This window comes from Carcharodon carcharias, chromosome 4 (assembly GCF_017639515.1).
Source record: "Carcharodon carcharias isolate sCarCar2 chromosome 4, sCarCar2.pri, whole genome shotgun sequence".
In the NCBI taxonomy this organism is placed as follows: Eukaryota; Metazoa; Chordata; class Chondrichthyes; order Lamniformes; family Lamnidae; genus Carcharodon; species Carcharodon carcharias.
Genome location: NC_054470.1, coordinates 22,250,360 through 22,269,671, shown reverse-complemented (window position 1 = coordinate 22,269,671; position 19,312 = coordinate 22,250,360). Strand labels below are relative to the sequence as shown.

The 19,312-nt window shown below is 45.4% G+C and overlaps 1 protein-coding gene across 1 annotated transcript in view; it reads left to right on the top strand.

The window, feature by feature from the left end:
- LOC121276720 (transient receptor potential cation channel subfamily M member 6-like) overlaps positions 1–19,312 on the top strand; it is a 195,206-nt gene that overhangs the window by 175,200 nt on the left and 694 nt on the right. Inside the window, exons 31-37 of the mRNA XM_041185268.1 lie at positions 52–102; positions 2,570–2,635; positions 3,652–3,938; positions 8,000–8,082; positions 11,071–11,276; positions 16,058–16,109; positions 18,218–18,324. Of these exons, the coding sequence (XP_041041202.1) occupies positions 52–102; positions 2,570–2,635; positions 3,652–3,938; positions 8,000–8,082; positions 11,071–11,276; positions 16,058–16,109; positions 18,218–18,324 (852 nt within the window). The remainder of the gene's footprint in view (positions 1–51; positions 103–2,569; positions 2,636–3,651; positions 3,939–7,999; positions 8,083–11,070; positions 11,277–16,057; positions 16,110–18,217; positions 18,325–19,312) is intronic.

Here is a 19,312-nt window from a genome sequence, read left to right as displayed (position 1 = left end):
GTTTCTATCTTGACGTTTACCTCTTGATAATCAGGATGTATTGTTTTTCAGGGTTTGCTACCTCATTTAAAACTTCTCAGGACCTGAGCTACCATTACTCTGGTAAGGAAAGAGTGAATTAATCAAATCTCTAGTTATCTATTCTGAGTTCACCAAATGAAGTTTTAACTGTTCACTGGTCGCAAAATTTGTGAGATAAGACTGCATGAAATTACACAGTATCTAATATTTCTTTTTTTATTAATAACCATATACTGCATTATGTATGTGTGTGTGCTGTTATGTAACTGGTTACTATGAGACTGGTGTTTTCACTTGCAAATCACAATCCAGGTAATGCCAAAAGCACTGTATGGGTGAGAATTTAATTTATTCGAATTTCATTCATTTGAGGCTAAGTTGAAATCCATCTTATGTCTGCAAATGATATTAAGTGCAGATTCTTCAAAAAAAAAACACTGTTAATGGCATTAAGATTACATCCTGATTATCTATCTATAATGTGTTAAATACTTATATCTGCACATACCTTCTAACTGCACAGCTTAACTTCCTGGTGTCATGTTTTTATCATATTTTGTGTCAATGTTTTCCCATTATAAATTCCTGTGTCCACATATAAAACTGTTTAATTGTTTTTCTCTATGGCAGTAATAAGTGATCATGTGATCTGGCCACCAGCTTCTTACATATTGCTTTCTAAATCTTTTGCTAATACTGCCATTTTTTCTGTCAGTTTAAAAAAAAAATCCAGCCCAATGTATAGTATAAATGAAATATATTCAGACATTGCCGGCAGGATTTTTGCCTCAATATGGGGCAGAGATCGAGGTGAGCAGGCACGTAATTTTGTGCTGCCAAGCCAGTTTACCAGCACCCATTCTGCCTTGAGTCATTTTCGGGTAGGCCAGATTGGGGCCAGAGCCCACAGGAGCCAGGGTAGCTTTGTTAAACTAATTAACATGCCAATTAAGGCCTTCCCTAGCATCGGCAGCATGGCAGCTACCTGGAAGCAGCCTCCCAGCAGCAGACTGGGGGAGAAATATTCCAGGAGCAATTAAACACAGCTCCATTTTAGCATCTAAACATAACAGCCACATTGAGGCTACCTTTAAATAATGCTACCGGAGGGCAATAGTTTAAAAGGAACAGGTTTTCCAACTCAGAAGTGCTGTCTGATTAAAATTTTAAGGATGTGTCAGTGGAAATATGCAGTTGACGGCTTAGCGTTTGTATCAAAGCAGTAAGACATAGGGCTGCATTTTACCCATGTCGGGCAACTGGGTGGGAGTGGGTGGGTGTGGAGCCAATCACTGCCCGCGATCGGCTGCATTCTGCCATTTTACGTGGGTGGGCCAATTAAGGCCCGGCCAACTTAACATGCTGCCCATAGCACTCAGTGCTACCTGTGCAGATGGGTGGAGGAGAGGGAGTCGGGGCCTGCGTTCTTTTGCGCATGTGTATGAAAGAATGCAGCAATCTCCCTGAGGCACAGAGAGAGGGAGATTAAGTTGATAAAAAAAATTGTTTTAAATAAAGTGAAAAATTATTTACACATGTCCCCTCATGTGACAGTGTCACATGAGCTAGGACATTTTTGTGAGTGTGGCCAAAATTATTGGGGAGAATTTTCTCCTTGTCGGGCAGGCTGGTTGGGAGCGGGCATGGGCGGGCACGGAGCTGATTGCCGCCCGCGATCGGCTCCGTGCCACCATTTTACATGGGCAGGTCAATTAAGGCCTGCCCAGCGTGATGCATGGCCGATAGCGCTCAGCGCCACCTGTATGGGTGCGGGGAAGAGGGAAAGTCGGAGCCTGCGCTCTGTCGCATGTGAAAGAGCTCAGAAACCTCCCTGAGGCATGGAGCTGCCTCAAGGAGATTAAGTTCATATTGAAATATTTAAATAAAGCAAGGTAAAAATTATTTAGACATGTCTCCTCATGTGATAGTGTCACATGAGCTGGGACATGTTTATGAAATGTGAATAAATGATTTATAGGTTTTATTAAACCTTCAGGAAACCTCATCCCGCCCGTGGATGAGGTTTCCTGAAAAATGCAAAGGCCGCTTGGGCTCTTCACCTGCCCGCCAACCTTAAGGTTGGACGGGCAGCGTTGTTAATAAGCTTGATTATTTTTCTAATGGCCTGAATAGGCCGTTGGCAGTTCGGCAGGTGCACAGCCACCGCTGGCGCGCATCCCCCAAACAAAATATCTAAATGACGCACGATGACATCAGGACGCACGCCCAACATCATCTCGCATCATTTTGCGCGTCGGCATGTTGGGCCTGCCCCCCGCACACTGACGGCAATATGCTGGCCTTAGATTTGCCCCTGATTTTTGCGTGACCAATTCCTTGATCTCACCGAGGAGATTAGCTGCAAAATAATTCCTAATAGGGAGGGAAATAAGGTGGCATCATAGAGATGCTGAGGCACCTCTCCTCTCTTTTAGTTAAGGAAATTATATCAGCAGGAAAAATAAATACATTTGAAGAACTGAAAATAAAACTTTTTATATAGATTATTAACACTGTTTAAAATGTTGTTGTTTCTTTTTTCTTGCAGCTGTTGAAAGAAATAATTTAATGAGGCTTTCCCAGACAATACCTTTCACCCCTGTTGATCTCTTTGGTAATATTCATGCTTTCCTAACAGTTTTGATTGAAAATTTTTGTCGTACCTATGGGACAGGGATGGGGAGAACAAGAAGATAGGCAGCAAAGTTGAGGAGTATGTTCTGCCAAACGAAAGCACGGATCTGGTGCTTTCTTACAGCTGTTTCCAAACTGGATAGTGACTGATTAAGACTGTATAAAGTTCAACTTATTGTATATTGATTTTTGAGACCAAAGTGCAGTGCTTCTGCTGAGTTAAGATTGAGAGGAATCCAGATGTGAAAGTTCTACTCCTGAGTCATTTATAATGCTCAAAACTTTCAAAAGGGAATTGGAGGTAAAGTTGAAAAGAGAACATTTACAATGCTATGGACTAAAACAAGAGAACAGGCAATAATTGGACAACTCTTTCAATCTCTGGCAGAAATACATTGGGCCAAACAGAGTTTTTCTGTGTTGTGTGATTCAAGATATCCCATTGCCCAAAAAATGCATACATGGTCAGAAGTACCAAGCTATAATCATCTCAGTCCCATTATCTATCCTCTTATTTTTCTGACTGTAATGTTATGATTTTCCACCCATTCTGACCTATTCTAACAATGATTTCATTTCTTTCTAAAAACAAAGTTTGAAACTTTCTTTTCTGGTTTGTTTTCTCCTTTCTTCTGGTCCCCCCTTCCATTGTGCAGGGTGAGAGAAATTCTTGAAAAAACTGCTTTCTTATTGACTAGAAATTGGACTTGAAGGCTAGTGTTTCAGCCAGTCGACAGCACACACCATGTGCACTGAGGTTAATCTTCCAATGTGTTTTTATGCACCAGTATCAGAAAAGGGCTTACAGAAGGGAAAATGCATTGCTGCCCGGGAGTGCCTGGATGAGCAACTGGATTCATGCTGCTTGAAAGTTTACACTATTTTTGAACATTATTCTTTTGTAAAAGTTATCAGTGCAGATGCTCATGCAACTTTCAACCATTTGTAGTCATTAACATACTGAAGATACTACTGTCATTTTGTATTTGCGTGCAGCTGGTGAGGAAGTAACCATCTACAAACTGGAGGAAAGTTCACCGGTGAACCTGGACAAGAGCATGTCCTCCTGGTCCCAGCATGGTTTGGCTGCCATGATTCATGTCCTTTCCAAGGAAGAAATGGATGGGGGACTTCGTAGAGCTATGAAGGTGTATTGCACTTGGTCTGAAGAGGACGTGCTGAAAACTGGGCAGACTTACATCATAAAGTCCTTCCTGCCAGAGGTAGTCAAAACCTGGCAGAAAATCTTTAGTGAAGGAACAGTGCTCCATCTCTGTCTGAGGGTAAGTGATTCATGGAGAATGGGAGGAATTTTCACACTATTGAGCTCTTGTCAATACCTGGAGGAGCTAAACATTCCCAGTGCTTCTGTTACAGTCCTACTCTAAGTCTAGATAGGCTGGGTCCCAGCCTATCCTCAGAGTTTCCATAGGGCATGTATGGAATAGAGTTGTATAGCTGACCCTTAGAAGTCCAACCGTGTAAGGGGAGTGCAGCCCAGGGCAGGCACTCCCCACGTTCTTGGCCAGGGAAGTGCTGATGAAAGGATTGGCAGCTGGTATGCCCAGAAGAACAAAGCCTACTAGCCTCAGGAATGGTCCTTGGGGCCTGACCCTGGAAAGGATCTCTGAAGATTCAGGTAAATAGGTCATTTTTCAGCTCCACAATAAAGGGGGCAATGCCGAGGGCACAAATTCCCTACAATTCCATCCCCAGGAGCCTCCCTTAACTCCCAAACTCTCGTTGTGGGCCTGAGTTCCTGGGCAGCCTCATCAGGGAACTTATGCCAGGATGTGCCAACCCTGTCCCACAATGATTTTTGGCTCCCTGACATTTTTATTTTTACAGGCCGTTGTTCTGCTGACATTTACCTAGTTTGAACCTAATCTTGTCCCCGACAAATATTCTAAAGTATTTGTATGCTAAATACCCAGCAGTAATCCCTAAACTATAGACAAGCGATTCCTTCAAAATCATATGTATTCATATTAGAATAGCCGTGTTACATTTTTAAGTTTACTTAACCTTCATAACCCATATACGTTTTTAGATTCTGCAATTTCAGTTGCTGTGATAAGTGAGCCCTTGCTTTTTACAAGATGGAAATTCACGCTAGACTCAAGATGTCAGTAATTCTGAAAGTGCATGTGCCTAGAATAATGAACAGTAACTCCTTCTTTAAATTTGCTTGATTTGTTGGCAATACCCAGTATCTGCAAAGGACCCACTTTGCCTTCGAAAAGTAATCGAACGTCACAAAACCAGATCTCATTTTTTTAGGTTAAATTATGAGGTGAATTTATTGAACAATTACTGACAAGTGAATAAATGATAGTAATCTTGTTGTTGTATTTTCCCTTTCGTTGGGGAGGATGGTTTGTGCCAGTCTCAGCCAGGGCATGGGAGGAAATCCGAGTTGAACATTGAGGCAGTGGTGGTTTCACTGCCAGATTTTGCCTCATTCTCCAGGTTTGCTGATATAAAATCAAGTGGGAAAGTAAGCTTTGAGACACAAAGAGGCTGCGGAAGGATAAAGGGCAGAATTTAATGTTGGTGGCAGGAGTCTCGCCTACTGGCTGGAGAAATGGCGGGATTCCTGTGTCAACTTTGTTGGGGAAGGCCGGGCAGAATTATGTGCCCATCAGGCACTTAACTGGCCAGCATTGGGCCTTCCTTGGAATTTAGGACCCCAGGGCAGGGAATCCTACCTGCCGAGACCTGCCGGCCAATCAGAGGCCAGCAGCTCTCCAATGCCTGTCAGCACCACTGGGAGTGGTGGCTGCTGCTGGTAATGTCCCCACCAGAGACCAAGGAAAGACAAGGGACGCAGGGCACACACAAGTGAGGGTAGAATGGATGTTGTAGGGAGGGGGTGGGTAGGGGAGTGGAGGGAGATCAGAAGAAAGGGCAGTGGGTCGCAGTGGACATCCCCTTCCCAATGCCGTTTTCCTTGATCAGGCATGGAGTGGCTTTGGATAAGAGACCCCCCCTTCCATCTCGGAAGCCCACTAGCACACCCAATAGGGTTTTCTTTTCAGGTTCCCTGAATGGTGACTCTCCCACCTGTTTATGTTTGAATACCAACGGCGCTGTGATGAAGCCCTTAAGTGGGCATTAACTGCCCTCTGTAAAACTTAGGTTAAGTTTGGGAGTCATGAATTACCCAAAATGGGGGTCAAAGTCATAGGTGTTTTATTAAGTATTAAGTAGTTTATTAAGAAGAAGCAGGTTTAATATAAAGCATTAGCTAAATAGAGGGGAAAAGCATATGACCTGTGACAGGTGAGAGCAGTTTACTGATCCTCTGGAATGGGCAGGCGGATGTAACCATTTTCTGCAGATGAAGGTGGCTGTCTTTTGTCTGTCTTTTGCAGCTGTCTCCTTCTCTATTTCTTCTTTGTTTTTTTCCAGCTGAATGAGTTGTTTGAAAGCCCTTTCCTGGTCTTCTTCCGCCTGGGGAAAGCTGCCCCTTTTCCCTTTGAGCAGCCATTAATATGCTTTATTTCTAGGGGCCAGTTGTTTATCCCAAGTCATTTTGTTCGAGTAGTTCTGGCCAATGACCAAAGGACAGTAGCTCAAGGTGTCACCTCTCTCTGTCCATCACTTTGGCTGAGGTCATCTTTTAGCTTATCTCAGGCTGGGTATCCTTTGTTAACTCCTGTCTGACACTTGTATAGATAGGAGGTACACAAGGCACCACAGACTCCCTGAGAGCAGCTTTCTCCTTGGCTACTATCTTTGTTTTACCTCAGTCCCTCACTGCTAGGGACTCTTTATGGGCAGAATTTTCTGCCTGTCGGGTGGGCGGGGAGCCAATCCCCGCCGGAGAAGTGGGACCCGCCGCCATTTTAAGCGGGCGGGCCAATTAAGGCCCGCCCAGCATGACGTGCGGCGGGAAGCGCTATGCGCTCCCTATGCGAGCGGGGTGGAGGTGGGGGGGGGGATTCCCCAAAAGCGAGAGTGCGCACTTTCGCACATGTGCACAGAAGAACGCACATCTCCCTGAGGCTAAGTGCATCCTCAGAGAGATCGCTTACACTTTTAAAAAGGTTAAAAATAGAAAAAAAAAATTCCCTAACATGTCCCCCTCATGGGACAATGTGACATGTTCATAAATTACAGTAAAACTTTATTAAATTGTTTAGAACTCTGCATGAAACCTCATCCCGCCGGGGCTCCTGGCCTGCCCACCAACCTTAAGGTTGGACGGGCAGGTCCTTCAATTGTTTAAATGATCCTGACAATGGTCTCAATTGGCCATTGACAGGTCGGCGGGGGTCCGCAGCTGATTTTGCTGTGCCCCCGCCTTCCTGAAAATTTAAATGGAGCAGGATGACATCGGGTGTTCCGCCCGACATCATTTTACGTGTCGGCGAGCGTGCCCCGCTCCCTGCTCACCAACGGCAAAATTCTGCCCTATGTGTTTTTCCAGAGAGAGAAGAGAAACAGCCTTCTACCAGATGGTGCCATACTATAATATTCTGAACAGTATCATTTCTTATACCACTTGAGGGCCTCAATTAGTGTCCTGAGGTTTGGAGGCCAGGTGGGAAAGTACAAAGTGGGGCGAAGGGGGTGGGGGGTGGGGGGGGTGCATGATTATAGGGAAGGGTGCCCTGATTCCCAATGCACACAGGGCACAGCCCCAAAACAGGTAAACCCCTTCCTTCTCATCCTTTTCACTAAAGCTGGTGAAGAAACAGCCTGCACACTCCAGTCTGTCTTTCGCCAGCCAGCATATTATGACAGTGGAGGCAGATTGAGGGTCTCAAGTGGGCAATAATTAGTCACTTAAGGGCCCTCAACTGCCCTAAGGGTGGACAGGCTAGAGGGAGCCTTACTTACCACCCCCCATACTGTGGGGACCAAGTTGGGAGTGGGTGGGAAGGTGATGTGCTAGCCACCTGATATGATTTATGTGCCTCCCGTCAAAAGCATGCCCGGCAGGAGGCTGTAAATTCATTACCATAACGGTGTTGATTTAAAAGGTCAGTCACATTCTTATTGAATGCAGGAGCAGGCCTGTGTTGCCATGTGACCTACTCTTGCTTCTATTACTTAATGTTCTTATGTTATCTTGAAGAAGAAACCCAAATTCAAATCCAAGTTTACTGGGAAAATTTTCCTCTATACCCTATGTACAATACAGGGGTAATCACATTCTTTGTAGATATATTTACATTTTTGTTACACATAAAGAAATCTCTTGAACCTTTTCCTCAACAATTTCCTTTAACAGATTGATCAAAGTATGTCAAAGCAAAATATTTAAATACGTATCCATTGGGAGATTCATTTTGGTCCATTTTTGAGCAATTGTTTTTGTCTTGCTGCTTTCTTTCAGGAAATTCAACAGCAAAGGGCTGCACAGAAACTCATCTACACCTTCAATCAAATGAAACCACAAACCATCCCTTACACTCCAAGGTAAGAAGCTGGATTTAAAAGAAATTTTTTAAAAACCTGATCACGCTGTACAACTATCTGTGTGGTATCAAAGTTATCACAATCGTTCGGCAGATTCACCAGCATCCACCTCTCAGGAGACATCGAGCATCTGGCCAGTTCAGTCCAAAATAGCAGGTAGAGTCTCAGGTATGTCAAAAGACCCTGATCTGCATTTTAAATTTAGCTCAGAGCTGTGGCTCAGCGGTATCAGGTCAGTCCCATTTATACGCATAATCCAGGCTGACACCCTAGTTTGGCACTAAGGAAATGCTGTTTTTCAGATGTGAAAGAGGCCACAGTATTATTCAAAGGAGAGCAGGGGAGCTTTCCCCAGCGTCCTGGCTAACCCCTCAAACATTTGTTCCTTGCTGTTTATGAGAGGTTGCTCTATGCAAGTTGGCTGCTGTGTTTCCTACTTTATAACAGCGACTACACATCAGGAGTGCTTAATTGTCTGTAAAGTGATTTGGAACATCATGAAAGGTGCTATATAAATGCATGTCTTTATTTTAAATGGGCCTACTGTCTGATTTGGGGCTGCTCTCACCACAGCAACAGTGGGCCCAGGTTGTTCGGTCATTTTTAGGGTGGCTCCATCCTGTGGTTTCTACTGAGTAGGAAGCCTGAAAATAGAACTCCACCTATTTCCAGAAACAAGGGCTCGTTTAGTGTTCTGCTGGTGCTCTTGGACTCCCCCTAAACTCCAAAATACAAATAGAGCTAAATTTCCACGCAGCAGGAGCTGCAACATATCAACAACAAAACTACTGCTATTTGGTGAGGCTCCACGTTCAGGAAATTCCTCTTGTAGCAAGGAGAATACTCTGGCCCACTTACAACACAACAATAAAATTACTGTTACAAAATGGGGATTGTAGCAAATGGGAAAAATGACTTAAAGAATATGCCGTTAAATAACATTCCTGTAGAATGTTAACTGGTGGATAATTTCAAATAAAGGTTTTAATTCCCCAATTTTAGATTTAAACGGGAATTGCAAAATGTCATTTCTGTTTTGACAAACTAGTCTGTGGTGAAGAGGCAAAGATTATGTGAAAGACGCTATTTTTCATACATTATTGTGCTAGACGTTAAAATACTGTGCTATACTTTTCAGTTAAAAAGGGCACCTTTGACTTCACAACATCAAAAACGAGGGAATTTATTGATACATTGTCAGATAGAAATTTTTTGGTAAATGTGTAGCACCATTATTGCATGCAGCCGTGCTCAGGAACAGGAAGTGTCACATCTTCCTTTGACCTGGAAGTATTTGTGTGTTCGACAGCTCAATTAGTTAAAAATGGCAAAGCAATTAAAAAAAACTCAGCAACAACATTTATATAACACCTTAACATAGTAAAATGTCCTAAGGTGCTTCACAGGAGCATTATCAACCAAAATTTGACATGAGCCACATGAGAAGATATTAGAGCAGGCTTTGTCAAAGAGGCATGAGGAATGTAATAAAGGAGGGAAGAAAGGTAGAGAGCTGGAGAAGTTTAAGAAGGAGATTCCAGAGCAGAGGGCCTGGGCAGCTGAAGGCACAGTCGCCAATGGTTTAGTGATTAAAAGCGGGGAAGCTCATGAGGTCAGATTGCAGGTGCTCAGATATGCTGGAAGCTTGTAGGCTGAAAAGGTTGCAGACTTGTTTGTAGATGCTTACTGACTGACCTTCCTGAAACAAAGAGTTGGAAAATGTTGAAACATTTCTTTAAACCTTGATGGTGAAATTCAGGGCCATCATAGTTACTATCCTAAGATGGCTTCCAGATATGTAAATTTCCAGCATTGATCATTTGACCAAGAAAAGAGGGGGGAATTTTAACTTCCTTGACCATCACGAGCAGAGAGCCTGTTAAATTGCAGGAAACTCAGAAGTTGAAGTGCCCTGCACGCTGTGGAGTTTTAATTTCTTCTCCACAGTGATCCCAGAGTCGGCAGGGCCAACCCCAGGGCTCCAATGGGTGGGAAGGAGTATATTTCTGGATGTGCAGAGGGGTTCCAGGGTGGGTCTGCTCAAAGAGGTGCAGATGGTGGTGGAGATTGGAGGCCCAAGGAATTGGAGGCTGGTGGGAGGTGTAGGTTGAAGGCCTCAAGGGAAATTGGAGGCCTGTGGTGGGAGGAGTCAGAGGACTGAGTGGAGGATGGTTTGAGGCCATGGTGGGATAGGTCAGAGGCTTGGTGGGAGAAGTTGGAGGTTTTGTGGGGGAAGATTGGAGGTCTTGCAGTAGTGGGGAGGGGTTGATGGTTAGGTGACTGGTGGAGAAATCAGGGGTCTGGGGGATTGGGAAGGTTGGATGCTGCTGATAGGGGTGGAGGGATCGAAGCCATTGATCGTGGTGGTGGGAGGGGGGGTGGTGGGGGGGAAAATAAGAAGGGCTATGTGTGGGAAAGGTGCCTGATCATGGGGGGTTTGCCCAGGCAGGCACACAAGTTTGATCTGGTAAGTGGAAAGGCACTTATCTGCTGATCTAGCAGCCCCTGGTCATATTTTAGCTTCTGAGGCTCTTTGTCAAATGGTGAATAAAAATGAGACTCCCAGCCTCTTGCACAATATTTAAATTGCCAACCTGAGTTGGATGCCTGCCCCCCTGTGTCGCCTCCATCAAAACCAGACATGGGTACGATGGAGACAGGTTTGAGGCAGGACTCAGACTATTAACACTTGAACACTGGGTCTGTCTTTTGGGATTAAAATTTGCTCCATGGAATGGGAATCCTGGCTTCTTTACCACCTCAGTAACCAAGTAAAGCTGAGGCCAAATGTTGGGCCATTATTGACACCCTATCTGAGATCAGCTATTGTAGCAAAAATGGGTATTGAACCTTGGGCCTTCCAGGTCTGTATGGCTCAATAGGACACTGGGCAGAGTCTTTACCAATTTTCGGGAGACCTTTAAAGGATTACTTGAGAAAAGGTACAGGTTTTACTTTAATAGAAATGTCACTTCTTTCTTTTACAAGGTTTCTGGAAGTTTTTCTGGTGTATTGCCATTCTGCTAATCAGTGGTTGACAATGGAGAAGTACATGAATGGCCAGTTCAGAAAGTACAACAACAATAATGGTGATGAGTTAATTCCGACAAATCTGCTGGAAGAGACCATGTTAGCTTTTTCTCACTGGTCGTATGAGTACACACGAGGAGAACTACTTGTGCTGGATTTGCAAGGTTAGTGCATGGAGCTTAACCAAAATTAGAATGGTTTGTGTCTTTCTATATTTTTGTTGGGACCCTTTCTCCTAAGTCTTTATATAACCTGCTGGAGTAAGTGAGGAGCACTAGGCCACTTACCCACTCTCGAGCAGACCAATCACAATTTTAGCCTACTCAATTGAGCAGGCAATGTGAAAACTGGCCTATAGTTGATGGGGCCTAATTTTAGACATGCGTTTTGGGCTCTAATAACATTATTGTTACCCAACTGCAATTTTAGCTCAACGGTCTGAGTGAGAAGCTGCAATGAGTTTCAGTTGTGCAGTGGATCAGGACCAGAAGATGCCCCCAAATATAAGTTCCTTTTTTACTTTCTTTATGGGGCCAGAAGGAGCAGCTGCTGCAACAAGGGCCGGGATTTTCCGGCCCTGACGTTCCAGGACCCACCGCGGAGGATGTGTCGGGACCCACTGCAGAGGATGTGGTGGGACCCACCGCGGAGGATGTAGCGGGACCCACCACAGGGGACGTGGCGGGATCCACCGTGGGGGACGTGGCGGGACCCACCACAGAGGATGTAGCGGGACCCACCGCGGGGGATGTAGCAGGACCCACCGCGGGGGATGTGGTGGGACCCACCGCAGAGGATGTGGTGGGACCCACCGCAGAGGAAGTGGCGGGACCCACCGCGGGGGATGTAGCTGGACCCACCGCGGGGGATGTGGCGGGACCCACCGCGGGGGATGTAGCGGGACCCACCGCGGGGGATGTGGTGGGACCCACCGCGGGGGATGTGGCGGGACCCACCGCGGGGGATGTAGCGGGACCCACCGCGGGGGATGTGGTGGGACCCACCGCAGAGGATGTGGTGGGACCCACCGCGGGGGATGTGTCGGGACCCACCGCAGAGGATGTGGTGGGACCCACCGCGGGGGATGTGGTGGGACCCACTGCGGGGGATGTAGCGGGACCCACCGCGGGGGATGTGTCGGGACCCACCTCGGGGGATGTGGTGGGACCCACTGCGGGGGATGTAGTGGGACCCACCACGGGGGATGTGATGGGACCCACCGCGGGGGATGTGGTGGGCCAGCCAAAAGCCCATTGACTTTCAGCAGGACCGGAAGATCCCGATGGCAGGTGAGGGCGGAAAGTCCCAGCCAAAGAGTGTTTTCTGTTAATTCTACAGTGTTCAGCTTCATCCACGACTCTTTCAATAATGAAACAGCTCATTTTAACCTACAGAAGAACCTGAAGCAGCATGCATTTTTGTCCTGAAAATGCCATCTAACTGATAGGCAATGATCGTCTCCAACATAAAGATGGCCAGATATCTTGCTTCGATCTACAGTTGCACTACCTACCACACTGCTGAGGTTGGCCAGAAATGGGCTGGATTTGGTAGTGAGGGAATGGAGTTTATGGAAGAAAGCTGAAGGCAGTGGAGGGAATTGCAGTTTATCCAGGCCAGGATGTTGTACAGCAGTGTGACAACACAGAAATAGCCAGGGTGGAGGGTGGGGGTTTGTCAAGAGTGGTAGTGGAGAAATAGTTGATCCTGGAAGTGCTGGTTGGATCAACCTACTTCCAATTGAAAAACTTACTCCAACAGTCTCCAGCCCGACCCATGCACATGCCTGAACACCAACCTCACCAACGCTTTAGATAGGAGCAAAACTAATGTTATAAAAAGACATTTTTTGCAAGGTGGAGCTGGGTGTCATCAGCTTGCATGTGTAACCTAATGCTATGTCTTTGGTTGATGTTTCTGAAGGGAAGCATGTAGATGTAGGAACAGGAGCAGGCCTTCAGGACTCCAGAGGTAATGGTGAGGGGCTGGAGAAAGAAGACATTGCTGGAGATTGTCTGGCTATGAGTGGGCAGGTAAGAGTGGAAACCTACAAGAGATGAGGAAGGGAGGAGAGACATTGGAAGAGGATAGGGTGATCAACTGTGTCAAAGATGTAGAGACGTCAAGAATAATGAGAAGGGATGCACTAGATATGTTCAGCTTTGACACTTAGGCCTGAATTTTCAGCTTGGTGGGCGGGTGCAATCGGCAGGCCCGGGATTGGCTGGGAGACGAATGGCCGACTGTGATCAGCCCCCGACTGCGGTTTCACGCTGGCTGGCCAATTAACCGTTCAGCGCTGCCAGGGTGGGGGCGGGAGGAGGGTGGGCAATGACATCGACGCAGGCGTGGGTGAGCGCTGAGAGAAAGCTCCTTGAAGCAGAGAGCTGCCTCAGGGAGCTGCAGACCCGAAAACCATGAAATAAAGTGTTGAAAATCAGAAAAAAATGTCCAAGCATCACAACCAAGCACCTGAACATATGGATGATAAAAATGCTGTCCGTAGATTTTTGTTGTTATTGATGGAAAATGCAAAGTCCACCTGACCAAATCGCCCATCTGCCAGTTGGAAGGGCCATGAAAATTTGGAGACAATTGCACCGTCAATGGGCTTAATTGCCCTCTTAATTGTCGGCAGGCACGCTTCCGACTTTTGCACCCGTCCGCCGAGCGAAATATCACGCGAGTGTGGGATGACATCGGGACGCTCGCCCGACATCTTCTAGTGTGACTCTATGCCCGAGATTAGGTTGGGCACGCGCCCAACCACGGGCGTAAAATTCTGCCCCTGATGCCTATGATGCATCTGGATCAATGTTTGACATAAAAAGGTTCTGAAAACCAGGATACGTTTGCTGCAGATGAATAACTTTGCCTTCGGCAATGTAAGAGTTAACATTAGTACACTTCATATCAATCATGTTGGTCCTTCCACTGAACCTTAGCCAGTGTCACCAGGATTCTGAGCCTATCTCACTAAATGTGATTCAGTGTCATGATGTCAAATCACTTTGTACAGCAGTTGTCAACTCGCTCATTTCAGTCTGAATCCACTCTATATATATATATCTGGGATGTAAAAGATGGAAATGGAAATTTCTGTCTTTATTGTTTTTGAAAATAACCTGAGTTCAGAATGCTACAAAATGACAGGGGAGGATTTTATGCATGTCGGGCAGGCTGGTCGGGAGCGGGCGCGGAGCCGATTGCAGCCCACGATCAGCTGCGCACCGCCATTTTAAGCGGGCGGGCCAATTAAGGCCCACCCAGCGTGACACACGGCCGTAGTGCTACCTGTTCGGGTGGGGAAAGGAGGGAGAGTCGGGGCTTGTGCATGAGGTTTCCTGAAAAACGCGAGGCTGCCTGGACTCTTCACCTGCCTGCCAACCTTAACATTGGACGGGCAGCGCTGATAGCTACTTTAATTGGTTTCTTAATGGCCTCAATAAGTTGCTGACAGTTCGGAGGGCGCGCAGACAACTCTGGCGCAGGCCCGCCGAATGTAATATTTAAATGATGGGCGCTGATGTCAGGACGCACGCCTGGCGTTACCACGCGTCATCTTACGCTTTGCCGTGCTGGGCCCACTCCCACATGCCGGAGTCAAAACTTTGGCCATAAAGCAACACTTTGGGGTCAGTTTAAACCATTCCCTTCTGGTGGGTAATGATTAGCCACAGATTGGCTCCCCTTTTTACAGGAATTTCCTTTTCATTGTTGTGAAGGATCTTGTGATTAATTCATGAAGTGTTGAATCTGTTTGCTTCCTTCTGCCAAGGATGGACTGACCTGTTGCACTCTGCTGTAAGTACCCCGGAGTAGCAAACTGTTCTTTGTACACCCACTTCATGCTGCAGCTTGGGCCCTAAACCTTTGGAAAGACTGAAATATGGGGCAGGATTTTTCCGTCAGCAAGTGGGGGGACAGGGCCTGCTCGCCAACGTGTAAAATGACAGGCCTCATTTAAATTTACAGGGAGGTGGGGGCTGCAGCAAAATCAGCTGTGTGCCCGCCGACCTGTCAATGGCCAACTCAGGCCATTGACAGAGTCATTGAACTAATTAGTGGACCTGCCCATCCAACCTTAAGGTTAGCGGGCAGGCCAGGAACCCTGGCAGGCTTCAGAAAAGTATAAAACCTCATCCACGGGCAGGATGAGGTTTCATGTAGGTTTTAAAAAATTTAATTAAAGTTTTAAAAACAATTATGGACGTGTCCCAACTCATAAGACAGTGTCAGGATTTTTTTTTCTATTTTTAAGATTATTTTTACTGTCGAGCCGACCTCCCTGAGGCAGCACTTAGCCTCAAGGAGATGAGTGCGCTCTTTCGTGCGCATGTGTGAAACAGCACACTCTTGGGTAATCCCCCCTGGCACAGGGAGCACCCAGGCTTCTGTGCAGACGTCACGCTGGGCGGGCATTAATTGGCCCGCGCATGTAAAATGGCAGCGCACCCCTGATTGGGGGCACCAATCGGAGGCGCGCCTCTTGCACTCTTGCACACCCATGCTTCAGCTTCCCCCCCCCGAAGGGGGGGAAAATCCTGCCCATGTAGTTGGAATTTTTACCCCATATCTGGCCATTTCCCTTTAACTTGTCACAACCTTTTTAAAATTGAAAGCAGCGATTTTACTTCATCCTTCCCCAGCAATTTCCCAGTATCAGTCCTAATTTCACTGTGATCCTGGTGTCATTATTATAAATAGTTGACACTGGAAGTGCTGGTTGGATTAACCACTTAACCAATGAAAACCCACTGCCTGATCCATGCACAGACCTGAAAATCAACCCCACAAATGCTTTGTATGGTAGTAAAAGATTAAGAAGTAACTGTGAGGGTGTCTTTTCTCCCCAGTTGTATATTAACAGGGATATCTACACTAAGTTTTATTTATTTTAAACAGGCATACATGTTCAACAAATGTCTTTTATTTTCTTCTGAAGGTGTTGGAGAAAATCTTACTGATCCATCTGTTATTAAAGCTGAAGAGAAAACGTAAGTTACATTTGTGGGCATTACAAATAACTTTTCATTCAGCACAATCTTCACATTTTACCTTGGAGAATTTTTACATTCTCAGTGAAAGGCCTATGAATGAAAATGGTTGAATTTCTCAAAGCATTAATATGGGGTAACCTATTTTAAATCACATGGGACAGGTGGAACAAGAAAATGGAATGGCAGGTCAAGTGTCTACACCTTTACAAGTCAATGGACATGTTGAGAAATATACAACTGAAATGGGCATGGATGAAGCTGCTGCTTTTGGGGGCTTGAGCAGCTTATCCCTGCCCCTCCCCTCCCCCTCCCAATCACTAAAGAAAGTGGGTAAAACCAGATAGTTACCAAAGCATCCAGTGTGACTCCCACTGATACTTAGCAGCAGTCAACTTATAAATTCCTGCCACTGAGGAAGTTAGAATGCTAGGTTGCAGAGCCCAGTGCAAATCCTGAACTATCACCAATGGGATTCAGAGGGGGCAAAATAATTAATTATGTGAAGTTTGGTTGTACAGGTACTTTATTCCATCTGCCTCCAGAGAATTTTCTTCCGGTGATGCAAGATGAGATGTAATTACATCAAAGAATTGGTATTCTTGATGGTTGAATTATTGTGAGTCCAATTGCATAGGTGCAGAGAAGACAGTGGGAACTCCAACCAACTATTTCCATTACAATCACTGACTTTTGTGACTGAAAAAGATGCCAAAGGACTTAATTTTGGAAATTTGAAAACCCAATTAGAGCATCAGCTACTGTAATCACAGATATTTAACATTTAACCAGGTGTTGGCACATTTAACATTGAAAACTCCATATGGAATGTTGAGAGGCACAAGGACACATCATGTTTAAGCATATAATTAAATAATATAGCACCTTTAGCTATAAAATACCTGAAGGCACTTCACAGGAGCATTTTAAGCAAAATTTAACACAGAGGCACATGAGACATTAGACAGATGACCAAAAATTTGGTCAAAGACATAAGTTTTAAGAAGCAACTTAAAGGAAGAAAGAGATAGAGAGAGTTGAAGAGGTTTAGGAAGGGAGTTAAAGTTATGGCAACTGACTCAGAGAACCCTTGAAGAACATAGGGAAGAATTTTCCCCCCATTGTGGGGGAGAGTGCAGGAGTGGGTGTGGGCAGGCACGCCTCCATTCGGCGCCCTGGATTGGGGGCGCACCGCCCTTTTATGTGGCCCGCCCAGTGTGACGTCCGCCAGGAAGTGCTGTGTGCATCTTGTGTGGGTAGGTGGGGGGGAAGGGGGGAATCCCTCAGCCAAGATTGCGCTCTTTCACGCATGTGCACAAAAGAGTGCACTCATCTTCCTGAGGCTAAGTGCTGCCTCAGGGAGATCGGCTCCAAATGTAAAAATGGTAAAGGTACAAAAACAAAATTTCCCTGATATGTCTCCTCATGTGATACAGCCACATGAGTTGGGACATGTCCATCACTTTAAATCAAACATTTATTACATTTTTTAACACCCTCATGAAACCTCATTCCGCCAAGGCTCCTGGCCTGCTCACCAACCCTAAGATTGGATGGGCAGGTCTATTAATGAGGTTAATGACTTTGTCAATGGCCTCAATAGGCCGTTGACAGGTCGGTGGGTGCACAGCTGATTCGACTGTGTCCCCGCCGACCTGAAAATTGACATCGGGAGTGCCGCGCTACGTCATCCCATGTCCCATGTCATTTAACGTGTCGGCGAGCAGGCCCTGCCCACACCCCCCCCAACCCCACCCCCCACCCTGCTAGCTGACCTAAAGATCCTGTTCATAAAGTCAAAATATCCCTATACAATTAAAGTACCTCCAGAGAAGACCACTTACACTATTTGACTGAGGGTTTTGCTGATCTACTGAAGTTATCATGAGAGACTGGGAGAAATACCTTAGAATTTCAGGGTCTTTGCTTTTAGTTTCTGGAGAGTTGGAAGAAGGTTTGACAGACATGTCTTGTCCAGCAGACTGTTGATGCATCACCAAATATAGCTCAAATCACGTTTAGTAACTATTAAATGAATCTGATAATTTTCCATTCATCTAGTTTTCTTCACCTAATTTCTCACCCAGTTTAATTTGTGTGATGTTTAGTTCACAGGACATGGTATTTGGTCCAGCTAACCTTGGAGAAGAAGCAATCAGAAACTTCACAGTGAAACATCACTGTAATACCTGCTGCAGAAAACTAAAACTACCAGGTGAGATTATAATAGGGCATCACAAATAAGCAACAGCAACTTATATAATAAAACATCCCAAGGCAATTCACAGAAGCATTATTAAGCAAAACTTGACATGGAGCCACAGGAGATAACACAAAAAGTATACAAAAACTTTATTTTAATTTTAATTTAAAAAAAAAATTCTGCAACATCATTTTTTTCTGAGGGAATAAGTTCCATACTTATAAAATTAATCTTTCAGGGCCAGAGATGTTGTTCAACAGTAATTAGAACTCACTGTGTTGATCAAAACTCAGTTACTCCTGATTGAACAAGACTAAAACTTTTCATCAGTCATTAGTGTGATAATAATGCGTAATCAGCCTACATTCACACCAGAAGTAATTTCTTTGCAGATTCCATTGGCAAAGACTATAACAGTGCAGCCTATGGAGGGGCAGGGTCCCACTTACTTCTCAATTTCTATGGCCAGAGTCTTCAGGTCAGCAAGCGGAGGCTGACGTGTAAAATGACGCCCGGGGACATCGGGTGTGCGTCCCGACGTTACCACACATCATTTAGAGCTTGAGTTCGGTGGGTGCGCACTGGAGTCGGCTGCATACCCACCGAACTGTCAAAGGCCTATTAAGACCTTAAGTTAAAATAATTAACTGAGCTGCCCATCCAACCTCACCATTATTAATATTGCAAAACCTGGGCTATTATTTATAATCTTATCTGTGGTAGCTTTCCTATTTTCCCCATGTATTTATTTGTACTTGTAGCTAAATCCCAATATAGATCTAGATTCACCTCTTTCTATCCTAAGGGGGTTGGGTCTGGACTTCTATCTGGCATGGCCGTGATTCATTTGTCTGGGTCCAGAGTCATTATGTATTCCAGTAGGATCTTCGTTAGCAAATAGAAGCTTGCCATTGCATGGCTAGGGACCTTTATCCTTGCTGCAGCAGCACCAGGAGAGGTGGGAGAACATTTAAAGGGTCAACCCCAAAGACTACATCTA